Source organism: Pagrus pagrus, assembly GCF_965226575.1.
Source record: "Pagrus pagrus genome assembly, chromosome: 18".
In the NCBI taxonomy this organism is placed as follows: domain Eukaryota; kingdom Metazoa; phylum Chordata; class Actinopteri; order Spariformes; family Sparidae; genus Pagrus; species Pagrus pagrus.
In genome coordinates this window covers 11,867,831-11,890,144 of record NC_140202.1, presented here as the reverse complement: position 1 = coordinate 11,890,144, position 22,314 = coordinate 11,867,831, and the positions used below count along the sequence as shown (strand labels likewise).

General features: G+C 41.0%; 2 protein-coding genes across 2 annotated transcripts in view; both read right to left on the bottom strand.

The window, feature by feature from the left end:
- The window catches only part of LOC311274018 (pleckstrin homology domain-containing family G member 3-like), a 33,732-nt gene extending 25,710 nt beyond the window's left edge, over positions 1-8,022 (bottom strand). Inside the window, exons 1-2 of the mRNA XM_084381413.1 lie at positions 7,838-8,022; positions 915-982 (exon numbers count right to left, since the gene is read on the bottom strand). Coding sequence (XP_084237539.1) covers positions 915-963 — 49 coding nt within the window. The 5' untranslated portion in view covers positions 964-982; positions 7,838-8,022. The remainder of the gene's footprint in view (positions 1-914; positions 983-7,837) is intronic.
- Positions 8,023-10,103: 2,081 nt separating this feature from the next.
- On the bottom strand, positions 10,104-18,718 carry spint1a (serine peptidase inhibitor, Kunitz type 1 a). Its single transcript, XM_084380508.1, has 10 exons — positions 17,954-18,718; positions 17,221-17,378; positions 16,915-17,056; positions 14,782-14,949; positions 14,015-14,062; positions 13,278-13,409; positions 13,091-13,141; positions 12,760-12,930; positions 11,548-11,607; positions 10,104-11,181 (listed from the first exon to the last, which is right to left on the bottom strand). The coding sequence occupies exons 1-10, from the start codon at positions 18,363-18,365 to the stop codon at positions 11,000-11,002; spliced, it is 1,524 nt and encodes a 507-aa protein (XP_084236634.1). The 5' UTR covers positions 18,366-18,718; the 3' UTR covers positions 10,104-10,999.
- Positions 18,719-22,314: the final 3,596 nt, after the last annotated feature.

The following is a 22,314-nucleotide window of genomic DNA, read 5'->3' as shown; positions in this document are numbered from 1 at the left end:
CCTGCCCCTTAATTACCATCCATCCATCCACAGCAGGAGAGCTAAGCCAGTCACACTTTAACTCAAACTGGCCCGCAAACAAAACCAGTCTGAAAATGTTTCAACTGCAAGTGGGTGTTCTGTCATGCCAAGGTGATTTCACACTGGACATCTGAGCTGCAAAATGAGCTGTGGGAGCATGTAGTCAGTGCAGCCTGGCCTTTTGAGGAAATAGAGACACAAATTTTCATGAGGGCGGCACACGTCTCACCCAGCCAAAAGCCTCCTCTGGCCAAAGCTGAACCAAAAGGACAGGCGCAGAGGAAAAAGGGAACCATTGACATGCTGGTATTCTTCAGCCAAAGAGGAAGCCCAGTGCCAAATGTGTTCAGTGGAGACGAGAGGAGGCGTGGGGGCGGGTTGAGGGACAGAACAGGCAAACAGATACAAAGAGGCCCTGTGTCAATGCTGTGGCTCTGTGACTGAAGATAATGAACACTAAAATAATATGTAATTTGAGTTGCCCCCCCAAGCATACAAGGTCAGCACCGCTGGCTGCACCAACCGTCTTGGCTGTCTGTGATTCTGACACATTCTGGTTTGATGTGCGAGTGTTCAGGGGTTTCGGCTGTTTGAAAGGGGCTTGGCCGAGCTCCACAGCCACACAAAGAGCCTCTCTGCCGGTCTGGACTGTAGGAGGGAAGTTCATTACTCTCTCAGCTCTGCCTCTACATTTCCTCTATTCTTCCATTTCAAGCATTTTTCCATTCACCTCTGCTGTACTGCACTGCACTTTGTTATGCTAGCACACTGTCCTGGGTAACAAGATACACCATAAGGAATACACCAACGTATTAAAACTCCATGTTTTAAGAGTGGTCAATTCATAGGCAGCAATTACAGGAGCAAACTGAATATGATTGCATTGATATTACCTTCCCCCATTGGGCCCTGGTGGAGAGCAGAATGGGACCCCTCTGGCATGGCACTCAGGCCTCTGGAGCTGACAAAACAAAACATGAAGGCTCAGACATAATAAAGGTACTTCATGTTAGAGCTTACAGTAGACACAGTTGGGTTCGCAAATAACAATTACCTTCATTATTATTTAATCTGCTGGTTATTTTCATGACAAAATCGATTGTAGTGTCAAAAATTGTGAAAAACTCTCATCATAGTTTCACAGAGCCCTAAACTGGCATCTTTAAATTGCTTCTTTTGTCCAATCAACAGTCCTAAACCAAAAAACTCTTCATTTAGTATCATAAATAACAAAGAAAATCAGCTAATTATAATGACTGAAAGGGATCATCAATCATCAAAAAAGTTTGCACAGCATGGGAATATTTATCATTCTTGGTGGGTTCTCATTAAAAAAACAAAACGTTTTAACTTTTATTCCTTTGTCAAGCGAGCCATGCCTTTTCTACTGGCCTCACCACTGAAAGCAAACCAGCTTCGGTCTATTCAGGTCTTAGATATAAAAGGAAATTCTTCCCATTCCCCTGCTCACTGGTCTGCGCTTGCTCATGCCACTGGCTAATATAGTATAGCAAGGCTGGGGCTGAGGTATGCACAGTGGAGGAAACTGTGATATGAAGTAATCGGTAGAGAGAGGGCAGGAGGGGGTTGGAATGATAACAGTCGAGCTAAACATGAATGTACACGCAAGAGATTTAGCAGCTACAAAGTAAATGTGGTGGATCTGACATTTACAAACCTCTCTGATAAGGCTGCAACAAAGAATTACTTCCATTTTGGTTAATGTGTTGATCATTTTCTTGATAAATCAATTAGTTGTTTGTTGTTGAAATGTTGAAATAATTTTGTAAAAAATGTTGATCACTATTTTTTAAGGCCCAAGGTGATGTCCTCAAATGTCTTGTTTTGTCCACAGTTTACTGTCATGAAGGAGTTTTACAAAAAAAAGAAAGTATTCACATTTGAGTGGCTGCAATCAGAAATTTGTTTCTTTAAAAATTACCCAAAAACAATTAATCAATGATCAAAATATAAGGCTATTCATTTAATAGTTGACAACCAATCAATTAAATGGACTGTAGCAGCAACACATGCAATTTGAGCGGTATAAGTATCAATTATGCATCTTTAATTGATGTGTAACATTTTTGAAATTGCTTTACAAAAAGAAATATCACTACCATAACTATGAATGCCTGCTGCGCGCTCATTCAAAAAGTGGGTAGGTAGGTACATTTTATATTATCCAGTCCTGTCAGTATACATTTGTTTTATAATTGTTACAAATGGATCAATGATGCATCAAAACAAGTTATTAGTGTAACTGTCCCGTGAGACTACAGGTTCGACCCTGGCATGTATTTTTCTAATCCCTCATGCCAGGCAGCGGTGCTGTTAATGATGAGGTGTGTCGCCTCTGAGCCACTGTGCTGCCAGTTTCTCACATCACTGCCCCTCTGGCTCCTTACAACAAATTAACATGGAAGACTGTGCATGAGAACTCGTCTCCCTGTGATTCCTGGTGAGCCTCCGGCCTTTTAAACATCACATTCTTGGGCCATCTAGATCAGAGGAGCGGGAATTCTTCAGGGATTAGGATGGGCATTGTTCCCAGTGCGTTGCTGTCCACTGTGCCGAGCTGACAGCCAGGCCAGCCGAGGCCAACAGAACCCACTGCCAGGAGGTTCACCAATTAAGATGTGCAGGAATGCAAGGAGGAAAATCACAGAGCTGGATCCACACATTAGGATCACTGCTTCACTGTAGGGACCCTGCAGCTGCAGCCTGGACTCAAGTAGAGCATGTTTACTGGACAAGAAGGTCAGCCGCTATAAAACTGTTATTATTTTGTTTTCATCTTCCAGCAAAGCACAACAAGCGAGTGGGGGAAAAAATCTTTTTCATCCTTTAAAAATGAAATGTGGGTTCTTTGTAGAGCTCATTTATTTAAAAGATCCCCTGTGGAGTTTTTCTAACCATTTTCAGGAACACATTTGTTTGTATCTCACAATGACATACAGCACAAAGTAAAAGTAACAGTTACGCACCTAATAACCTTGTATGCACCAACAAAGGCAAGGATGAAGATGACTGTTAGCTAGCAAACAGATGTAAACAATGCAAGTCTTAAACATTCTATAAAACTATTTGCAATTGGTGAGAAAGACTTAATGTAAACATACATTTTCATTATTTACAACATACAATATTACAAAATATAACTATAAAATAGAATAGAAAATATTTCAACATCGCCATTTTTAATCTGACTGAAATCAATAACCTTGTTGCATCTTTGAATGCAAAACTTATAACAAATGCTGTAAAAACAAGCAGATTTATGCTCAGTCTTGGCAGCGCTGCTTCAATGACATTCTTCAAGACTGAAGCCTCCTCAAACAGCTTTTGACCAAGCTCGACCAATTGATTTTCAAGTAGCGGGTTCGTGTAACCTGCAGTAGTAGTATTCATGTCGAGGGGCAGGTTTTGAACTTGTCTCTGAACTCCGAACTAATAAAATCCTCTCATAATCCCACCTACCATGACCTATGAGCTAACCCTGCTTAATGGCCAGACCAAAACTATGCTAATCTGTCTTTGGTCAATGAGAGGCTAGACTAGGAATAATAGGCTCAAACCTATACACACTGGAAAAACATTTCTAAGAACCAGATGTACAATGTCTTATCCAAGGCTGTCAGTGGATGTAGAAAATGTTTTGGGTGGAGAAAGTCAAAATGTTTGATAATCTCTAGCAGGACATGGTAAAGCGATGTTACCGACACATCTGGACAGAATTCAACAATAGTAACTCATTAACTTTCCCCTCCTGTTTGCTGACATATGGCAATTCCAAGTCCTTGTTTTCCTAAGGAGGGGGCACGGCCAAATTTCAAATCCTAAAGAAAACACTACATACAAGCCAACATTCATGCCAAGCTGGCCACCTGTGCTTGAACTAGCTGCCATTTCACACAAATGGAGAGCATTTGGTTCCCACAGCTGATGACAGAATTACCCGCAGCATGAACCTCCCGCATGGGAATCTGCAACTTGCCCCTTAATTGAAGACAGATGCTACCAGAGCCAATCTGATGGTTATTAAAAGAAAGACCTGCAATGGATCGCTTCTTCAGATGGGCTGATAAACTTCCTTGTTCCTCTAATCGCCAGGCTTTACACTGATCCGGGCAGTCAAAGCCTGAATTCCTTTCTTTAAAACACAACAAACATGATAATTAACGGGGACAGATGCTGGCAAGACACAGCACTTGTGCAAATAAAGAGAAAATTTGTCCTGAGTCATCACCATAAATGTGTTAAAAGCCTCACTCTGAGATAATATGCACAGACAAACATATACCTTGAACCGAGACCTCAGGCCTAACATGTAAAAGGAAAAAGGGTCCTCGGGGGGTGATGACTATCTGGAGCATTTTTCACCACTGACAGCCCATCAAGGTTATGAGAGAAGTGAAACCACTGAATGTGTCTACAGGGGAAGCCGAAGGAAAACAAGACTTCTGCTCTCGGGGAGACATGCCACTTTCTCTGTCTCTTCAGGAAGGGTTACAGAGGGCACAGACAAGTCACTGAGGATGTGGTCATACAGTACTAGGGCTGCAACTAACAATTATTATTCAGTTGTCTATCTGTCTATCTGCAGATTATTTTCATGATTAATCGTTTAGTCTTAAATAATTTGAAAAATGCTCATCACAATTTCCAAAAACACAAAGATGCATCATCAAGATGCATTATACCCTAAAAATTAAACAAAAATGCTGAAAAATGCCCTATTTCACAATGTTAAAGAAAGGGAGGACAAATTCCTGGATCTGGACCAAAAGTTAATGAGGTCTATTCTGGGGCAAGACTTATACTCCATCCAAGTTTGTGGAAATCCTTCAAATAGTTTTTGTGTAATCCTGTTGACAAACCAACCAACCAAGCGACAAACAGAAGCAGGTGAAAATATAACCGCCTTCACAGATGTGATGAAGAAATGCAGCACATCCTGACATTTAAGAGGCTGAACCCAGAAAAAGCTTGACATTTTTGCCTGAAAAATGACTGTAAAAATTTACCAATTAACAAAATAGTTTGAGATTAATTTCCTGTCAATTAACTTCTATAATCATAAATAATCATCTAATTGTTGGAGCTCTAGTTCGTACATGACCAAAAATGTTTTTTCGGATGTCACGACTGCTGCCAATTAAACAGGCTGCGTTTACATTTAAAACCTGGCTCGTTTTTCTAACTGTGGAGGAAAACTCCCATCCATCGACTGTGCTACTATCAATTGATGATGCTCACAACAGATTACATAAAAGTTGGATCCAGCATCTGAATTCAAGAGGACTCAATCAGCCTTTTGTGCAACAATTAACTGCACTAATTGCATTTTCCTGCGGAACAAGTTGATGGGAGGAGAAGCTAAAATTAGTCCAGAGAATTCCTGCTGCGTTTCTCTCTCACAGTCAGAAGACCTACCGCCTCACGCTGCGTTCATCGAATCTGGAAGTATGACATAAGCCCCCTGGGATGCCTCTAGTCAGACACTGTGGTGCGGGTCCCTATAAGACACCATCAGTCAGGACGGATGTTTACGGTCAGAACAAATAAAAATCAAACCTGGAACAGCATGCAGAGGTCCAAGGTCCTACAGGCTAACAGAGACAGAAGAGTCTTTATTATTTCAGCACTGGTCGCATGTTTATCTTGCAAGACCTCTCTCTCACCCTCTAACCCCGTCTACTCCGGCAGAAAATACCCCCTGAAAAACAGCCTTTCTGTGAGTGCCCTCTTTCCCACATTACTCCTGCAGTTTGTCCCCTGACACACAGGCCCTGAGAGACTAACAGCTTTTCATTCACTGGGGAAAACAATCAACCCTCACGCTGTTGCTTCATCTCAATCAAATCCACAGCTTCCACAAAAGCGTTGCCAAAACCTGTGGATTCCCACAGACACACACACACAACATATGAGCCTTTTATTTTAGTCCACTGCATTTTGGAGCACGCTGCTTAGATGTGGCGATAAGTGATCCATCCAAACGAACACCCACAGGGCACTGTGAAGAGTTTCGACCATATGGTGATCCCATACCCAGGCCAAAATAGCCCTTAATGGCAGAATAATCATTCCCTGCTGTGCTGAAACAGGAGAAACAGCTATTTTCACCTCCCCATAAATTACCTTTATCCACAGAATGCATACCTGGCAAGTGAGGTTGCAAGTGCCATCTTAAATGGAGACTGACAAGCGAAGACTTCCGTTCTTTTAACATTATAAATAATAGACAAGTTGTCCATTTAGTATTCCTCCAATCAATGGGGTCTGGAGGGGAGAGCGGAGGGCTGCTGGTTAAAATTAGATGTCTAGCTTTCAAATAGAACTGGAGTGTGCTCATTTTAAGGTGCATTACACCCCATCTGAAAGCAAACAGCTCCCTTGTGCTTCATGGGGGCTTGTCAACATCATAACAGCGAAAATGCAGCGCCAGACCTCCCTTGGGTGTCTGTAATGCTAAATCACTGATGCGCACGCTCTCACTTTAAAACAAAAACAAAGTTGACAGGTCCCGTTTGGAGTCGACCTTTAACTCTCACAGTGTAATCCTAGCTACAGCTTTCAAAAGCGTCATAGTCTCATGAGATCCAAGTCTACCCTAAGCAGCATCAAGTAAGCATTGAACCACTAAATAATAAAGAAAGTGGCTGATGGAAAGCCCAGACGCTGGTTTTAAAAGTTATATGGTCTCCTCAGATGAAACCTCCCTTGCATTCTGCAGCTCTGGTGATTTTATCACAGCTGCAGCATACCAAGACTCGGGAAGAAGGAATAAAGAGCCAAGTCTGAGGTCCAAGATACACTCGGGCAGTTTCCTGTCTGGACCACCTGGAAGAAGGCGCTGTTTATCGCATCGAGGCAACATTTATCTGAAATCAATTTGAGACGTTATTGTCTGAAAGGTCAAGTGAGGTCAAAAGGAGAAGAAAATAGAACTTTTCACTGGTAACTGATTGATTTTGTCCCATTCTTCGTCAACAGCTGGTGGGGAAAGTCACTGACCTATGAACAGCCGGCATTTAAAGCCTGAATGTGTCTCACTGGGGTGCTCATTAGACAAGAAACAATTAGGTTTGCTGGGGGCCAAGTATGGGCACCATAGGGGGTGGGAATGGGATGCAGGGAAAGAGGAAATGGCAAATGATTCAACTCCAGCATGGAGGTTAGTTGTCTCACAAGTCTGACGTGAATGCATGAGTGGAAAAACCTCATCTTCAACAAAGAAAGGGGAGAACCAGCTGATCAAAGTTCATTCAACTGAAAGTGTTTGGGTCCAAAGACAAACATTTCTTATCTGACTGAAACTCCAGCACCCTGCGGGGCTCACAGCTTAGAGGTTGTGAAATTACACAGTATGAAGCAAAAAATGCCCTTAAAGTATGCAGTATCTGTAGGTAATGCAACTTTGAAGGCGATGGAGCTCATCATAATGTGTAATAAGTGATGTGTTGAAGTAATACATGAGAGACAGAGCTCTAAAGCGGACTCTGAGTGTGAATTCATAAGCAAAAAGACACGCATGCAGATATTTTGGTACTTTTAATGAACTTTTGGGTGGTTTGTTTTTGGTGAAAATGAGCAATATAACGTTAAACAGCTACATTTTAGCCCTTTTAACGACAGCCCGAAACGCGCCTGACAAAAGCTAATAAAACGTGCAGTGTTTCTCAAAAACACAACATCAGTATCGACAGAGTTGGAGAAACCCTCCTGACATGTTGAAGTGAACTCAACCTGCATCACAGCTAACGCGGAGTTAGCTCAGGTTTGGTAAAGTTGTCAAAAACACTTCACGTACCGAACTCGCCAACTTCTTTCCGTCGGACGACTTCTGCCCTCAGTAAAACTGCTCTCCGTAGTTTCTTGACGAAAAATCTTAAAGTTACTCCGTTGGTTATATTCTTCTTTTCACATGTTAAAAGCCGCTCAGACACACACGCACGCACATCCCACCGCAGGTCATCTGCTCACACTGAGCACAACACCCGAGCACTGCTGCATCTTTGAAGAGCTGGGAAGAACTGATGCTGCGTTCACGACCTGTCGGAAATATACTACCTGTTAGTGAACGCAAGGGACCGCAACAAGAATGCGAATCTCTTCTGATTCTCGGTGATCAAGATAGAAAATGGTTTTAAAAACACAACAACAACAAAAAAAACCTGTGTATTGTTCGGCCCATTTATCATTACGTGGTCTTTTAAGTAAATTAATAATGTTGGATGGATGTATTTTGTTGTTTTGTCACATCCCAATAAAAATAGGTACCTGGAAGTAGATCAATAACATTTAAGTCGTTTTTATCATTTTAAAAAAAGTTTGTTGGTAAAAATCCCATGAGTCTGAAGAGTCTCTAATCTACGAGGAGCAAGTGAATGTAACAGACGACCGCCTGTTTTTGACAGGCCAGTGTCTGTTTGGTGAGAGGTGTTCCCACATCAGAACATCTGGCCTGCAGAGTTGTGCAGTTTCTACCAGTATGACGTCGTTTAAAATGTGGTAAACAAGCAATATGTTTTTTCCCATCCAAGTATTTTTACTTCACTCATGAGATATATGCAAACCAGTGACAGGCTTGAGAAAGAACATAATAAATTGTAACCCTTCCAATTACTTTTATGACGCTTAGGTCAGTGGACTGGGGGTGACCTACAAAGGATGCTTCAGTGAATCAATTGGATGGGTGCTAATTTATGGTTGGCTGATTAAATAGAGAGGGGCGCTTTTTGCATTGGAGCAACCCCCCTCTCTGCCTCCATAGGGGTGTGAAGGAAACAATATGCTGGATGACTTAAGAAAAGTCCTCGAGCATACTGTGAATGTCAGAATCAAGCTTGTGTTGTTATATCTACAGAGTTCTTACAGAATTAACTTGCTTGAATATGTTATATGTAAACATGAATTACATAGCAAGAGGTGCACTATGATAATGATTCTAAATAAGACAAAGATGTATGAAGCAAATAAATAGTTAGTGCAGCCCATTTTAATTAATTTTAATTGCACAAGGCTGCTGAGTTAAATCTAATGAAGCAATATCGCCATCTGCTGGCAGTAAAGGACAGTGCCGCTGTCTTAACAGTTGGTGTATGCCTGAAACTTGAATGATCCAGTGAAAGACAATTTTTATATTTATCCGATTGATATTTGCAAATATTTCACTAACTGTGAACCCTTAAGCAACGCCAGAATCCCGAGAATGACTGGAAGAAGGAGACAAGTATCACATATTATTTTAATGTAGGAATGCAAACATAATGAGTAAGAGGTAAGGCTACTTGCCCAGGCACTGCTTGAAACATCATCTATTGATGGATATGATAGAGATATAAAAACTTTACTTTTCATAAAAAAAATGTACGAGACGATTAAAGGAAATGATCATCCACATCTACTTAAGTTGTTTAGGAGAATGCTGCAGCATTGTCTTGCTGTGAAGCTCCAGAAATGTTTTGGGAACTATGAAACTTCCCCCGACTTTACACCTTAAGGGGTCGAGTAGATAATGACTAAATTGTAATTTTTGGGTGGACTTATCCTTTAAGATATGAAAAATATTACTGTTCCCACACAGGGAAACTTAAGAGTCAGAACACCAGAAGTAAGTCAAAGAATATGTGCATATTCTTGATAATCAATCCCTAAAAACTAAACAAAAAAAACTTAGTTACACAAGAACATGTGAACATGTTTGTAACACGATGATCCTACCCTCTCACTGAAGTTACATAGTGATGGGGGGGGTGGAGAGGCTCTGGCAGAGACATCATTTGCCCTATTACAAGACACTATACCATCAAAATGATACTGAAGCAGTTATTCTGAGGTAACAGAGTTACATAGTGAACTGAAATTACACTTGAGAGAATGGAATCGTGTGGATAGCTGTGTCTTTTTTCTGCAGAGCAGTGTTAGCAGCACGACATACAGTGATTTCACTAAGCAGCAAAAAACAAAATATAAAATTCACACTGCATGTAGACAGCAGAGCAGTCAATCACACCCAGGTCAACACACATGTTGGCAAGATCTTTGGTAAGATAAAACACACTTGCAAATAGCTGTGGAGTTAATTATTTTATTTGGTATAAACATCACGATACTGCCAAAGTTACAAAAACCTATATCAGGTCATATGTACAAAGTTTAAATTGTTGAATATTCAACAACAAGGCTGCTTTATAAGGTATCAATAATAATTATTTCATGTGTGCACTATGCTTGCTCTAAAAATACTCTTGTAAAATCATTGCAGAATAACCTTATGTAAAATATCACTCTCTAAAAATTCTAAGATTATGTACATTAAGCATGTTTATGTAATTCAATGTAACAATGGTGTATGAACAAGATAAAACCAAATCTGACAGAGAGAAGAAGCTGGTGTGGCAGGAGTTCAGGAAGTTAAAGGGATCACCATATGACATTACACATCCACAAAAATTACCAGAGCTCGTTTTTAAGAACATGCAATCTAGACTCTTACTTTACTCTAGACCAATGTGGACTTATGGGTCCGACATTAAAACGCTTTATTTTAAAAAGAGCTGTTCACTAACAAATATCAGATCATTTAGGCAAGTACAACAAAGTAGGAAATATTAATGATATTTACCTGGTCTCATGGTAATCTACCTTTGCACTAATGAAAATCCTTCCCTTTTAACCTGAGCACAAACTGACAACATTTTAACAGGTCAATGCATTAAAACATCACATGCATTAAGTCAAATCATTAGACATCACATTTCATCACTGCAGAAGACATTCTGCCTTCTGTATACATCACCCTTACAAAATACATCCATATCAGAACAAACTAAAAACAGATCCCCTCCAAACTTAGTCAGCGGACATTGTTCCCTCTTTCATCAATCTGAGTCTGTTCAGTGGGACGACAAAGCTCCGACAAGCAGAGTCATTACCACCAGGAGGGGGGTCACAGGTGAGGACTGAGTGATCAGATGGGCTTGGTGGTGGTGTTGTAGACTAGACGATCTCTGTCCTCATAGGAGACCGGAGGGGGGTTGACGAGCACACGTTGGTGTGAGGACTTCTTCCTTCCCTTCACGATGCAGTACACCAAGACGCCCAGCAGGATGAAGATGGCTAGTCCCAGGAGGGCAGCTATCACCAAAGGAACTGTTAAACGAATGAATAAACATAATCAAAAAACTGCACTTCCTCAATTGATCACTTCAGGCTGGCTCAAAAACAGAAATAAACATGTATACTGTCTGGTACTATAACTGATTGGGGTTTCTACTGCTAATTTCCCCATTCATGACGACTGTACAGGGGCTCGCCTCAGCCCCACCAAGATCAACCTCTTTGCCCATTTTTGGATAAGCCATGAGTTAGGCAGAGTCAGGCACTGCCATGATGGCGATGGCCGAAGCACATGGCTTCACAATGCCTCTTCAGTGACTTATGGGTGATGTCATGGAGACCATGTCTGTATTTGATTCACTCTATGGTGTAGTGTGAAAAAAATGAAGCGTGACATACCCATGTTCTTGTTATCCACATTGGCCGCATGTGTCCCAGTTCTTACGAACACGTCCTTTGCTGAAATGAACAAAAGAGACATGATATAGTAAGAATTTTTCATAACCGTATACAAAACATAAAATCTAGACTATTCTGGGAAGGAAAATTAAACCTGCAAAAACTTTTTTTGGCCATTTGGGGGCAACGGAAACAAGCTATGAAGAACACCGACACCACCTCTTTCAAAAAATACTCTACTTTTCTATTACATTGTTGGACTTAGGATGTGATCTGATGTGTTGTGAAAATGATCAGAACCAATGCAGCAGAAACAAAGAGTTTTATTCCTTAAACAATTATTTTATTCTCCTTTTCAAAACCTGCTGCCTACATTACCCACAATGCAACACCGCCATCAATAGCTTGCTCAGCGAACTGACCCCATAATGCTTTTAGTGGCTAGTGAATGCTGCAATCCTTTGTGCTCGGGACTCATAAAAAGACTACCTCTGATACAGAAAGTGCACTTACGTCACAGCGACATGGTGGTGCAAAGAGGAAACAGTGAACAGAATTACCTTTCAGTACATTTTTACTTTATGTAGTTTTGTATTGTGAAATGTGTTATAACCACTTTGTAGTTACTGGTTCCATTTTCATTCGGTTGGTTTTTCTGCTTGATAGAAGTCTTTGTGAGCATGCTGTACTAGCCTCCTGTCTCTTTTCTCAGGACAAGCAACTCCCATCCCATTACATGTTGTCATTCATTAATTCAACATTGATTGACGCAGTTCAAGTATTAGTTTCTCATTGTATCTTCTAGTTTTATATGAGTTTTGAACACTAACAAAGAAGCGCAACTTCCTGATAAATGAGTGATTCAGAGTTAACATTTGCACTTCACCCTGTTCACAGAGTTTCCAGCTGCTCCCCCATGGGCAACCACAGGTGATAGTTGGTGAAAAAACAGCCTGAGGCAGTAGAAAGTGCAGCACCAGGTAGAGAGCAGTAGACGAGAAGGGCGACCCAAACAATAACATTGCATCAACAAAATATCATAAAAAAATTCAGGTGGACTGGTGTGACAATGAGTACTGGGAAAATTATACTTTCGTCATGTATCTAAGGTGAGGCCTCTCCGTGTATCTTTATTCTAGGTGTATGCATTGCATGTTAATTTACCAGGATGCATTTATACATAATGCTCACTTTGTGTTAATAACAACCCACCTGTTACCCCACGGCAAAACTTCATACAGGCCTCCCGAGTGTCAAATCTGTTCTCATTTCCTGAGCATCCGCCATAGTTGAAGCGTGAGCAGACCGTCTGAAAGGGGTCGTAGTACCACTTGGTGAAGCTGTCTCTGCAGTTTCCTGTGTCAGGTAGCTCTGTGCAGCGCACTGTGAACCACAGTAAGGGGCAGGTGGGGTGAGATTATGGGAAGAACAGTTTTAACAGATGGCAAGAGTTTTTCTATTTTTACAGTATGAACACATTGTAAAAATGAAAAATGATAGGCACAAATCAACAATAAGAAAAAGACTAAAGTTCAAATATCACCTTTTTGTTCGTTCACTGGAATCTGCAGCAGAATACGAAACTTTTTGTCCACTATTGGGCACACAGAACATAATTCAAGTTAGTATGTCTTTTGAGGAAACATTGTATCGGTGTCATATCGTGTCTGCAGGTAGAACTCCATGAGCCAGTATGAAAATGAAGCCTAATTTGCATAGTCGCTGCTTACAGTCCTGGCATTTCTGCTCATCGGAGCCGTCGCTACATTGTGGTGTTGAGTCACACTCCAGGCCTGGATCCAAACAGCAGCCATTATCACAGGTGAACTGCTCTGTTGTACAGGGAGCACCGCATTTTTCTCCTGTGGCACACAAACACAGAGGACTTTGTCACTTAATATTGCAACAGAACTGTTGCTTTAAAGCAGCTGTGTTGATATTTTCGTAATATCAACATGTGAAAAAAAAAAGTGACAATGTGAAAGGGGTTGTTCTACTGATGAACCTCCAAATAAATATCACCTAAAGCAGCTACCCTCAGCTTTATTGAGCTTTATAGCAAGTTCAGCTCATCTACTAGCTGGTGAACATTACTGGAGCAATTAGCAGATTTAGCAGCTTGAGAGCCAGATATGTCCCTGAGGTGTTGGTAAAGATCCGAAACAATAAATGACTTAAATAATTTCTGTGAAATAAAATCACAGAATGACGAAACGATATAAGAATTTACAAAATCTGGAAATGCACGTGTTGCTTTTGCTCTTTGCCTTCCTCGTATGCCAACAGTAGGTAGCATATACCGTAAACTGGCAGGACAGGAATGTTCTGTTGACCTGACGTCACCCACAGAAGGGATCATTTGCATTTTCATTATTAACTTTCTACTTGCTGAAGAAAAGATATGATTGAGATAAATCTTTTAACAATGGAGTAAAATGAATTGTGTTAGAAAGTAGAATTCACCTACCTTGAGCCCCAGGAATAGGAAGACCTCTGCCTGATTTACCACCCTTGTCTGAAAGACAAAACAACAAAATAATATTACTATCAAATCATTTTGTCAATAATAACATGTTTAAAGGGCAAACATATTGTTTGCCATGAAACTAATGTGAAACCAAGTGAAGAGGTAGTCCTGCACTGTGTCCCCCCTGATTCGAGTCTCTAGGATATGCTAAGCTAATGGTCTCCTAGCTATAGCATCATATTTACTGCAGCTGTGAGAGTGGTAAAGATATGTTCATCAAATCTCTTTAAGACTTATGCTTTTATAACATTTCAAGAATGTAAAACTATTCCTATAACTACTGGTCGATTTTAGTGTTGCCATTCCAGCTAACGTTGAGTGGCAACTTTTATTTTCACTCAATAAGCGTTAGATGACCTATATTAAAACCACCATGAGTTGGTCTGGAAATGTTCTGACATTTGCAACCTGCAGCAGTAGTATCGAAAAATAGCAGTATCGTGCATGCTACTACACCACTGATAAAATGCTAAAAGCAGCACACTGTTGTTACCATGGTTGCCCCATTAATAAACAAACAAGCATTCATAATTTTATTTTTATGTTACTACTAGATTAGGTTTACATGCTTTAATGCTCAAAAAAACAGTTTTTTCATACTGTCCAGTGCTGCAGCACTATATTCCCCCTCTGTCTGAAATGCTCTGCTCCCGTCTCTTTGATCACCATCGAAAAAATCCATGTGTATAAGCACAGAGCGCAGATACCTGAGCCGGCGCAGGCGTTGGTGCACTCATCCTTGGTGAGATAGTTGTTGAGGTTCTCCCTGCAGCCCCCAAACATGAACTCCTCACACGTCTCTGAGGCAGCATTGTAATGCCAGCGAGGGAAGGAGCCACGACACGGCCCAATCTTCTTCGGAGCCATACAGTGGTCTGGTGGGACACAAAACAAAGGATTAGACTTGATCCACAATAAATAACTGAAGGCTATCCTGGAAATCTGTGGTTATTTCATGCCAGTATTATACATACTAAATCTCACTGGTAATGCTATCACATTTGAAAAAACTGTTGCGTCCCAATGGCAGGAATCTCTTCATTTTTGGGAGAATCCACCACTGTGAGAAGTCCAAGTTTGAGAGTTAATGATGTAATTGTGAACCCACACTGTGATTTCATGTACATGGTTTAATTAGTGCAGCGACAATGTGAGAAATAGCACTCTCATTGAGGCTTATTGATGGTACGATTGAGTTATAAATCATCAAAGATGTCTTGCGTACTCAACAAACAATCTCCCTCAGAAGTCATCTCTCCATAGCCTGGAATAGCCATCTAATGTGTCTGAGATGATCTCACCAGGCAGACACAATGTAACACTTGTCCTTTCGCTTCTATAATCCAGTTCAACTAACCATTAATAGTTTTGTCTTATATGTCACACCACATGTGGTGGGATTCCTTTTGTCCTTTGTCCTTACTTCCTACTTTTGGTGTCTGTCTTGTAAGTAGACACATGTATAAGGACACATGAGGTTTTCCTGTCTAGAGAAACGCGACAGAAAACCAGATGTGGTGAGTTTCAATAGACAGTGAGGTTGGCGAAGAAAGGAAATCGTGTGAATCAGCAACACTTGTCTCTCACGTACAGCGCTGCTATTTCAAGTCACAGAAACTGTAAGCTACACTTTCATTACCAAGTTTTAGTGTGATCACATCACAATGGCTTTAACTGCTCCTCAATCCATTCATTATTGTGGTGTAAATGTGGCAGCATTGACATGTAGAGTCACTGTCATGCCTACTCCACTCCGCTGAAGCACATTCCTAACACTATCCAGGACACGAGCTGTTAATAAGTAACTGAGCCGCAGAATGGTTAAAAGTCTTTTTCTTGTCCTTTAATCGACAACCAACCAACAACCTTCAAATACAGCCACGAGGAAAAGAAAGGACTTTGAAACGATAACACCTAAATCACTTTTGATCAAGAGGATCACAGAGTGTTTGTGTTACTCAAGCTGAAACCAGACTGACAGGTTTCGTTGAGTCGGGGGTGGAGGGAGTGGGATGGGAGCAGGGGAGCTGTTAGAACCAAACCGGCTGCAGTCACTTCCGTTTACAAGGAAAAACTCCAAACATGTTGCGCCAGGAGAGCCTGACTTGAGCTTTTTGTGTTTTGTTTCCAGAGAAGAAGCACGGATACGTCATGTGACGCCAGGGATAACTTTTAACCAACCCACGTTGCAACAGAAAGAAACAACTTGTTCCATATTTCAGGACTACTAAGACCGATAATGTGAGCTTTTATCTCTCTATCTTCATGCTGTTTCGTCATTCAGTCTCCAGGAATTAGGCGGGCATGCCATGACAGGTTTGATTGCAACTAACAGAGAGTGGCTTCTTCTGTGACAAATGCCAAACAATGAGTCGAGTTCCTTGGAAGCCCCCCCGGAAAAACATAAAAGACAACTGTGCAATGCACAACATCATAACACACAAGTCACACCTTGTTCAGAAACTGATAGGCCTATTTCGAGCTTTAAATTCAGAAAATGAAAAACATCAACTATTTGAATAGAAGGAATATAGACCAGTAAAAAAAAGGCACTGTGCTCTTTTTGCTGTGTCCCAACATTAAAACACACGGCAGGTGAGTCTGAATAAGCCAAAGGAAATGTCAACAAATACGGTGACACATGACTCATGTGTACCGATGAAACTCAACCACTTCTCATGCCAAATGCCCCCCATGAGTCTCTATTTGCAGAGAAACTAACGAAACAGAGGCACCCAGTTCTGAGATTCAATTTACAAGCTCAGATTTTGTGCAACTCTTGGCCTACATGATGAAAAATATAAATCCTGTAGATCACGCTGGGGCTTCCCCATACTCACGCTCAGACTGCTCAGGGGTAAGAACCAGGACGGTGACCTTGGTGGAGTCTGACTGGCCACTGTTGTCTGTGACGGACAGCTGGAACTTGTACATTCCAGATGTCAGATTGGAAACCATAATCTGGTCGTCAAAGTTGGTTTTCTACAATGCAAAGGAAAGACAGTGGTTTCTTGATGGCAGATATTCAACAAAGCAACAGGCTCAGATACACAAGTGGACATTTTGAGATGCAAGATTATTGATAGTTCAAGTATTTTTTTTCTAATCTTCCCAAGAACTGGACTCTCAGAAGTCTCTCTACTCACCTCTATGACAGCGTGAGGATACACGGTGAGCATATTCCACTGGTAGGACACAATCTTCTGGTCATCCGTGCTTGTGATGCCGTTCAGTGTCACAATCTCCCCAGGCTGGACCACCAGGTCCTGGCCTCCATTGGCAGTAGGTGGACGGTCAGATTCATCTGGAGAGAGACCATGACATCAGTGTTTATCACATGCAGACAAATGTTTGAGCAAATTGTGCTTAGGTGAGCTAATATTACAGATCCAGCTGGAACACCTGAAGAAGCAGAGGTGGAAACAGAAACCTGAACCGCGGGTCTTGACGGCCTGACGTGTGTCAACACGCTGAAATGAAGGTTTCTGCCCTAATTATGTGGCCTCACATAAACCACTGAAAGCCATTAGCCTACTTAAGCACACAAATTTTGATTTCTCCTGATTTAATTGATTTACTTAGCTGGTATGTTCACATACAACCATGGTTTTAAAAGGGTGGTCCTGTGGAGGGGAAAATGCATTTATCTTACCAGAAGAATGTAGGTTATAATGGCTATTTTTATCATATGATACCTTTTCATAAATCTGTATCTACAAAACATGACGACTGGATGATCCTGTGATCCTACAGATAAAGGGGCCAATCCTGAGAGTCTTATCAACAGAGGATCCAGACTGTGATATGCATCTCTGCTGGAGCAATCTGATCAAATGCAAATATCTTTCTCAGGATTCGTTATTAGAGTTCAGCTCTTACCTGGGGTGACATCCACCTGAAGATAACCGTCATAGACGGAGTCCAGAAAGTAACTCATGTATCCCTTCTGCTTGACGAAGCGGCACGCGTATGTCTTCTTGTACAGACAGTCAAACAGAAAGCAGGATTTGACCGAGCCTTCCTCGTCTCCTTTCTCCATGACGGCGACGTTGCACTTCGGCTCCTTGCAGCAGGCGCTCACACAGTCCCTGTATCGATCCAGTTTCGGCGACGAGATGAACGTCGCTCCGTCTTTCACGGACTCATCGGCATCGAGAATGAAATCATCCCGACCTTTCTTGAACTGGTTGAAGCACTCCTCACCGACCGCCTGGCCACAAGCGCAGTCCAGAAGACACACCAGGAGCAGGAGCGCACACGCTCCCAATTGTCCTTTAAGCAATGGATTCATATTTTATAAAGTCCTGGAAATAGTTTAAATAAAGCCAGATCACCTATAACGCCGGGGAAGTCAATAGAGAACACAAAATAACGCTTATTATTTCAAAAAGGCAACTTCTTCCAGGAGTGTTTAGGCCGCAGAGTGGAGAAACTACCTCCTCACAGGTCAAGCTTCAGTTCAATAAAAGAAGTAAAGCTCCTGACTTCCTGTCGTGCATCAAGAAACGCTTCAATACGTCCTCTTCAGCCGGGTCCGATCCTTCACAGGCCCGAAACTTTCACAAGAGATGCGCCTGTTTGATGTCGAGAGAAGCCTGAGCGATCGACGACATCGGCCAGGTGACTCACCTGAGAGATACAGGAAGTGAAATTCCACCCCCGAGACGCCACTCCCTTCTGGCTGTTATGTGACTGGGGCTCTAAACAAAACAAGGACCGGGTTTTTGTGTTTGTGTGTGTAAGGAATCATTGTCTAAACTTGCAGACATGTGTAATGTTGGAGTGGTCTAACTGTGACAGGGGATGTGGCCTTTTATAGACAGTAAGCAGCTTTCAGAAACCTTTCCTTCCTCTTTTTAAATTCAGAACATAGACCAGAGTATGCATGCTGCTGTTGTTCTTCTTCTGTGGTATGAACTTACATCCTTTCACTTCTAATAGTGAAGATCCCTGGGTTTGAAGTTCTTGAATGAAGGCTTAACTTTAAGATTATTTTATTTATCAGTTCAAAAGAAATGATTATACCAATATTTTGTATTTTGTCCATATTTGTGCTGGTGTATCATGTGCAACTTTTGAGAGAACACTCACTAATTATGTCTAAAACGTTGACTTTAAAGGAGCTCTGTGGAAACAGTCCAGCAGCATTAAATAACTTAATAACAAATTGTCTTAAGGTTTTTATGGGCAACTAAGAGAGACGGGGAAGATCTATTTTTTCACATCCCGCTACAATCCGCTCACACATGGCCAATAATAAAGTGATTAATGTAAATTGCTATAAATTATTACATAGAGCCCCTTTAAATATTTAAATTACATGTAAAATGGCCATCAACTTTATTACGAGTTGAATGTAAAGTGTCACATTTAATGCAAAGTCTTTCTATGATGCAGTGATAATAAATACATTTGATAACTTTAGTTACTTTTCAGATTGCAGACTGAGTTATTCTATCAGCAATTAGAAGAAAAAAAATAATTCCGATAATCAGAAAAATACTGAAGTGAATATGAGATCGGATAGTTGGTCAGGCTGTAAATTGGTCGACCCATATTATACAGTATTGTAGCTACGTACTTACTTTACTTTAACAAAGTACTGTATGGTTGACTTTTGCAACACTGGTATCGTGTTGAGTCAATGTGAATGAATTTTCTAGTCTGGTTAAATTAGATTAATGCAAATTTATACAAGAACTGTGTGTTTATTCAATGATTGCATATAAAGTTAAGGGGAATTTCTCCACAAACATAAATGTGTTTTTCAAGCGCTTCCTCTTCAACTATTAAACATAAAAGTAGTGCTGTTTTCTATTTCCTGTAATTAATCACATCCCTTTAATTGGGTCACGCCAATGCTGGGATTAATTTACCAACAACAATGAGCAATGAGCTCTTCTAATGTTTATTTAGTCACAATGGATTTCCCCATGAATGTAATCCTTTAATCAAGTCCTCGGAACCTAAAAGGACAAAAATTCACACAAGAGGTCAATGGAAAATTTTGTTTTACCCCATGTCAGAATGAGAATCAGCTTTATTGACCAAGTGTGTGTAAACATACAGGAATGTGACTCTGGTATTTAAGTTGCTCTCAGTGTGACACACAGAACACCATGCGGGGAGATAAAAATATGCATGCAGCTAAAGAAATAGACATGCAGCTAAAGAAATATAACTGTACTACCTGTAAAATAGGTGTTTATATATATAACTATATTTATAAAAGCAACAGCGACCAGCAACATACAGTGTCTATATACAAGTCAAATTGTGGTGGCAGGTGATTGAAAACATAACGTACAAAAAGCTTACTAAATATAATTATGTTAATACATATTATCTTCGGTATGTCTGATGTAGAATAAAGTTGTCTTTATGTTATAAACATGTTAAAATAAAATGATAGAAATCAGTTTATTTGTATGGCACTTTTCAAGCAAAGAGCACTAAATGCTTGCGAGAGCAGCGTGACAACATAAAAGACAACCACACATAAAAAAGGACAGCATAAAAAGACGAATAAGAGAAAAAAACACTAAGTTGAATTAGAACTGGCACATAATCAAAACATGGGCAAAAAAACCATCAAATCTGATGTTAATTCTTTGTCTTCTTCTTTAAATATGTCCAAGAAAGTGAGTCCAAAGTGTTTTCATCTTTCACTTTACAAGCTTCAATCCAGAAGGTGGCAGTATGATCCCATCTACAGCAGGGGAAGCAGCTGAGGGTGAGCGGTGTGTCATTATTTTTCTCAAAGCTTTGTAAAACATAAGTATTAACTCATTTTCTCTCGCGTATAGTATGCTCATTAACATGACCTATCATTCAAATTCACAGGAACCCCAATATCCCCTTTGCAACAGTAGTGATACCAGGATGAATCATGCGCTGAGTCATCCAATTTCAGTATGTGTGAGTCAGCCACCTTTCATGTTATCAACAACGTAGACTAGGTGAAGCAGGAAGTGGTCGCTCAGTTGTGCAATTAGATGATTATGTCAAGTGATTTAAAGTGAATCATTTTTCCGACCACATTCAGCCGGAGGATAATTGAACTTGGGAAAAACAAAAAGGTAAAAAAACTTGACAGTTTCCTGTCCTGACAATCAGATGTTACATCTTCATCCAACAGTGGAGTTAAAAGAGTAGAGGTCAAGCTCATTTCCTGCCTCCGCTTTCCCTTCCAATGTGTCAGCTGGCTGGGTCCGACGTGAGAAGCCCTCACACAGGTCTCCAGTCCACATCCCGAGCTGGTGGTGCTGAACCGAGCGGCATAAGACGAGATGAATGAATTTGTTTGCCTGGAAAGGTGAGCTGCTGGAGGCACTCAATAATTCAGTGTTTGTAACAGACGGTGCATCAGTGGGTGAACACGCGCAGCTATGGCTGATTGATAGTCCCTGCCAAAACAAAAAACTGAACCCCATTATTCATATCGTAATAGGATCTGTGGAAACTCTGCAGCTCCGTCGTCTCTGTTGTCTCAACTGTAATAATTTGGCGCCGGGAGCTACAACTATGAATTTCTGACCTTGGGTTGCGTGCCAATGTTGATGTTTGGGGCCGCAAACATTGATAGTTTCAAGACTTTTATTTGACATTTGACTTCTAAACAGCCACAAACACTCCTCTCCAGTTCATCCATTATTCATGGGTGCGTAACTGAGGATGCCAATTTGACTTCAAGGCTTATTAAACGTACACCTGATAATGCCTGTTATAAAGGACGAGGCAGCTATCACACTAGAGGAACCCTGGCTCACCTGTCAGGGGGACCCGGCTATTGTTGGACGTGTTTGGGAACACAAGAGCCCTTAGCATGTCAAACCCTTTTGACTTTGTCAGCAGATAAATACTTTAGATACTCTTCCTGAGTGAATATTAGTAATATATGTGTTGGAATGCAGATGTTTCTGATGACACAGCCTAACAAAGAATACAAGCAAACACTTAATTCTATATTATTCAATGTCAGTAAGACACACTTGCATATTTTTCAGCCAGAGTAACTCTCTAAACTTGATTGCTGTGGTTGCCTTCTTACCCTTTCTCCAGTTTTTATCGCTGTAATTGACCTATGATCCCCCGCCTGCTATAACCTAAAGGGAAGAGAGCAAAAAGCAAACACACACCCCGTACGGTGCATGTGCACACACACAAATGCATGCACAGACTCACACACGCACGCACAGAGGCATATCTCATTACCGTCCTCCTGATAGTGCAGCCAGTGG

Bases quoted from the DNA above. Each gene is read 5' to 3' on its own strand.
- spint1a (XM_084380508.1), bottom strand. From the start codon at position 18,365: ATGAATCCATTGCTTAAAGGACAATTGGGAGCGTGTGCGCTCCTGCTC. The intron at 14,063-14,781 runs GTATCTGCGCTC...TTTGTCTTTCAG, and splicing joins CAACGCCTGCGCCGGCTCAG to ACAAGGGTGGTAAATCAGGC. The intron at 12,931-13,090 runs GTGATATTTGAA...TGTGGTTCACAG, and splicing joins TCCAGTGAACGAACAAAAAG to TGCGCTGCACAGAGCTACCT.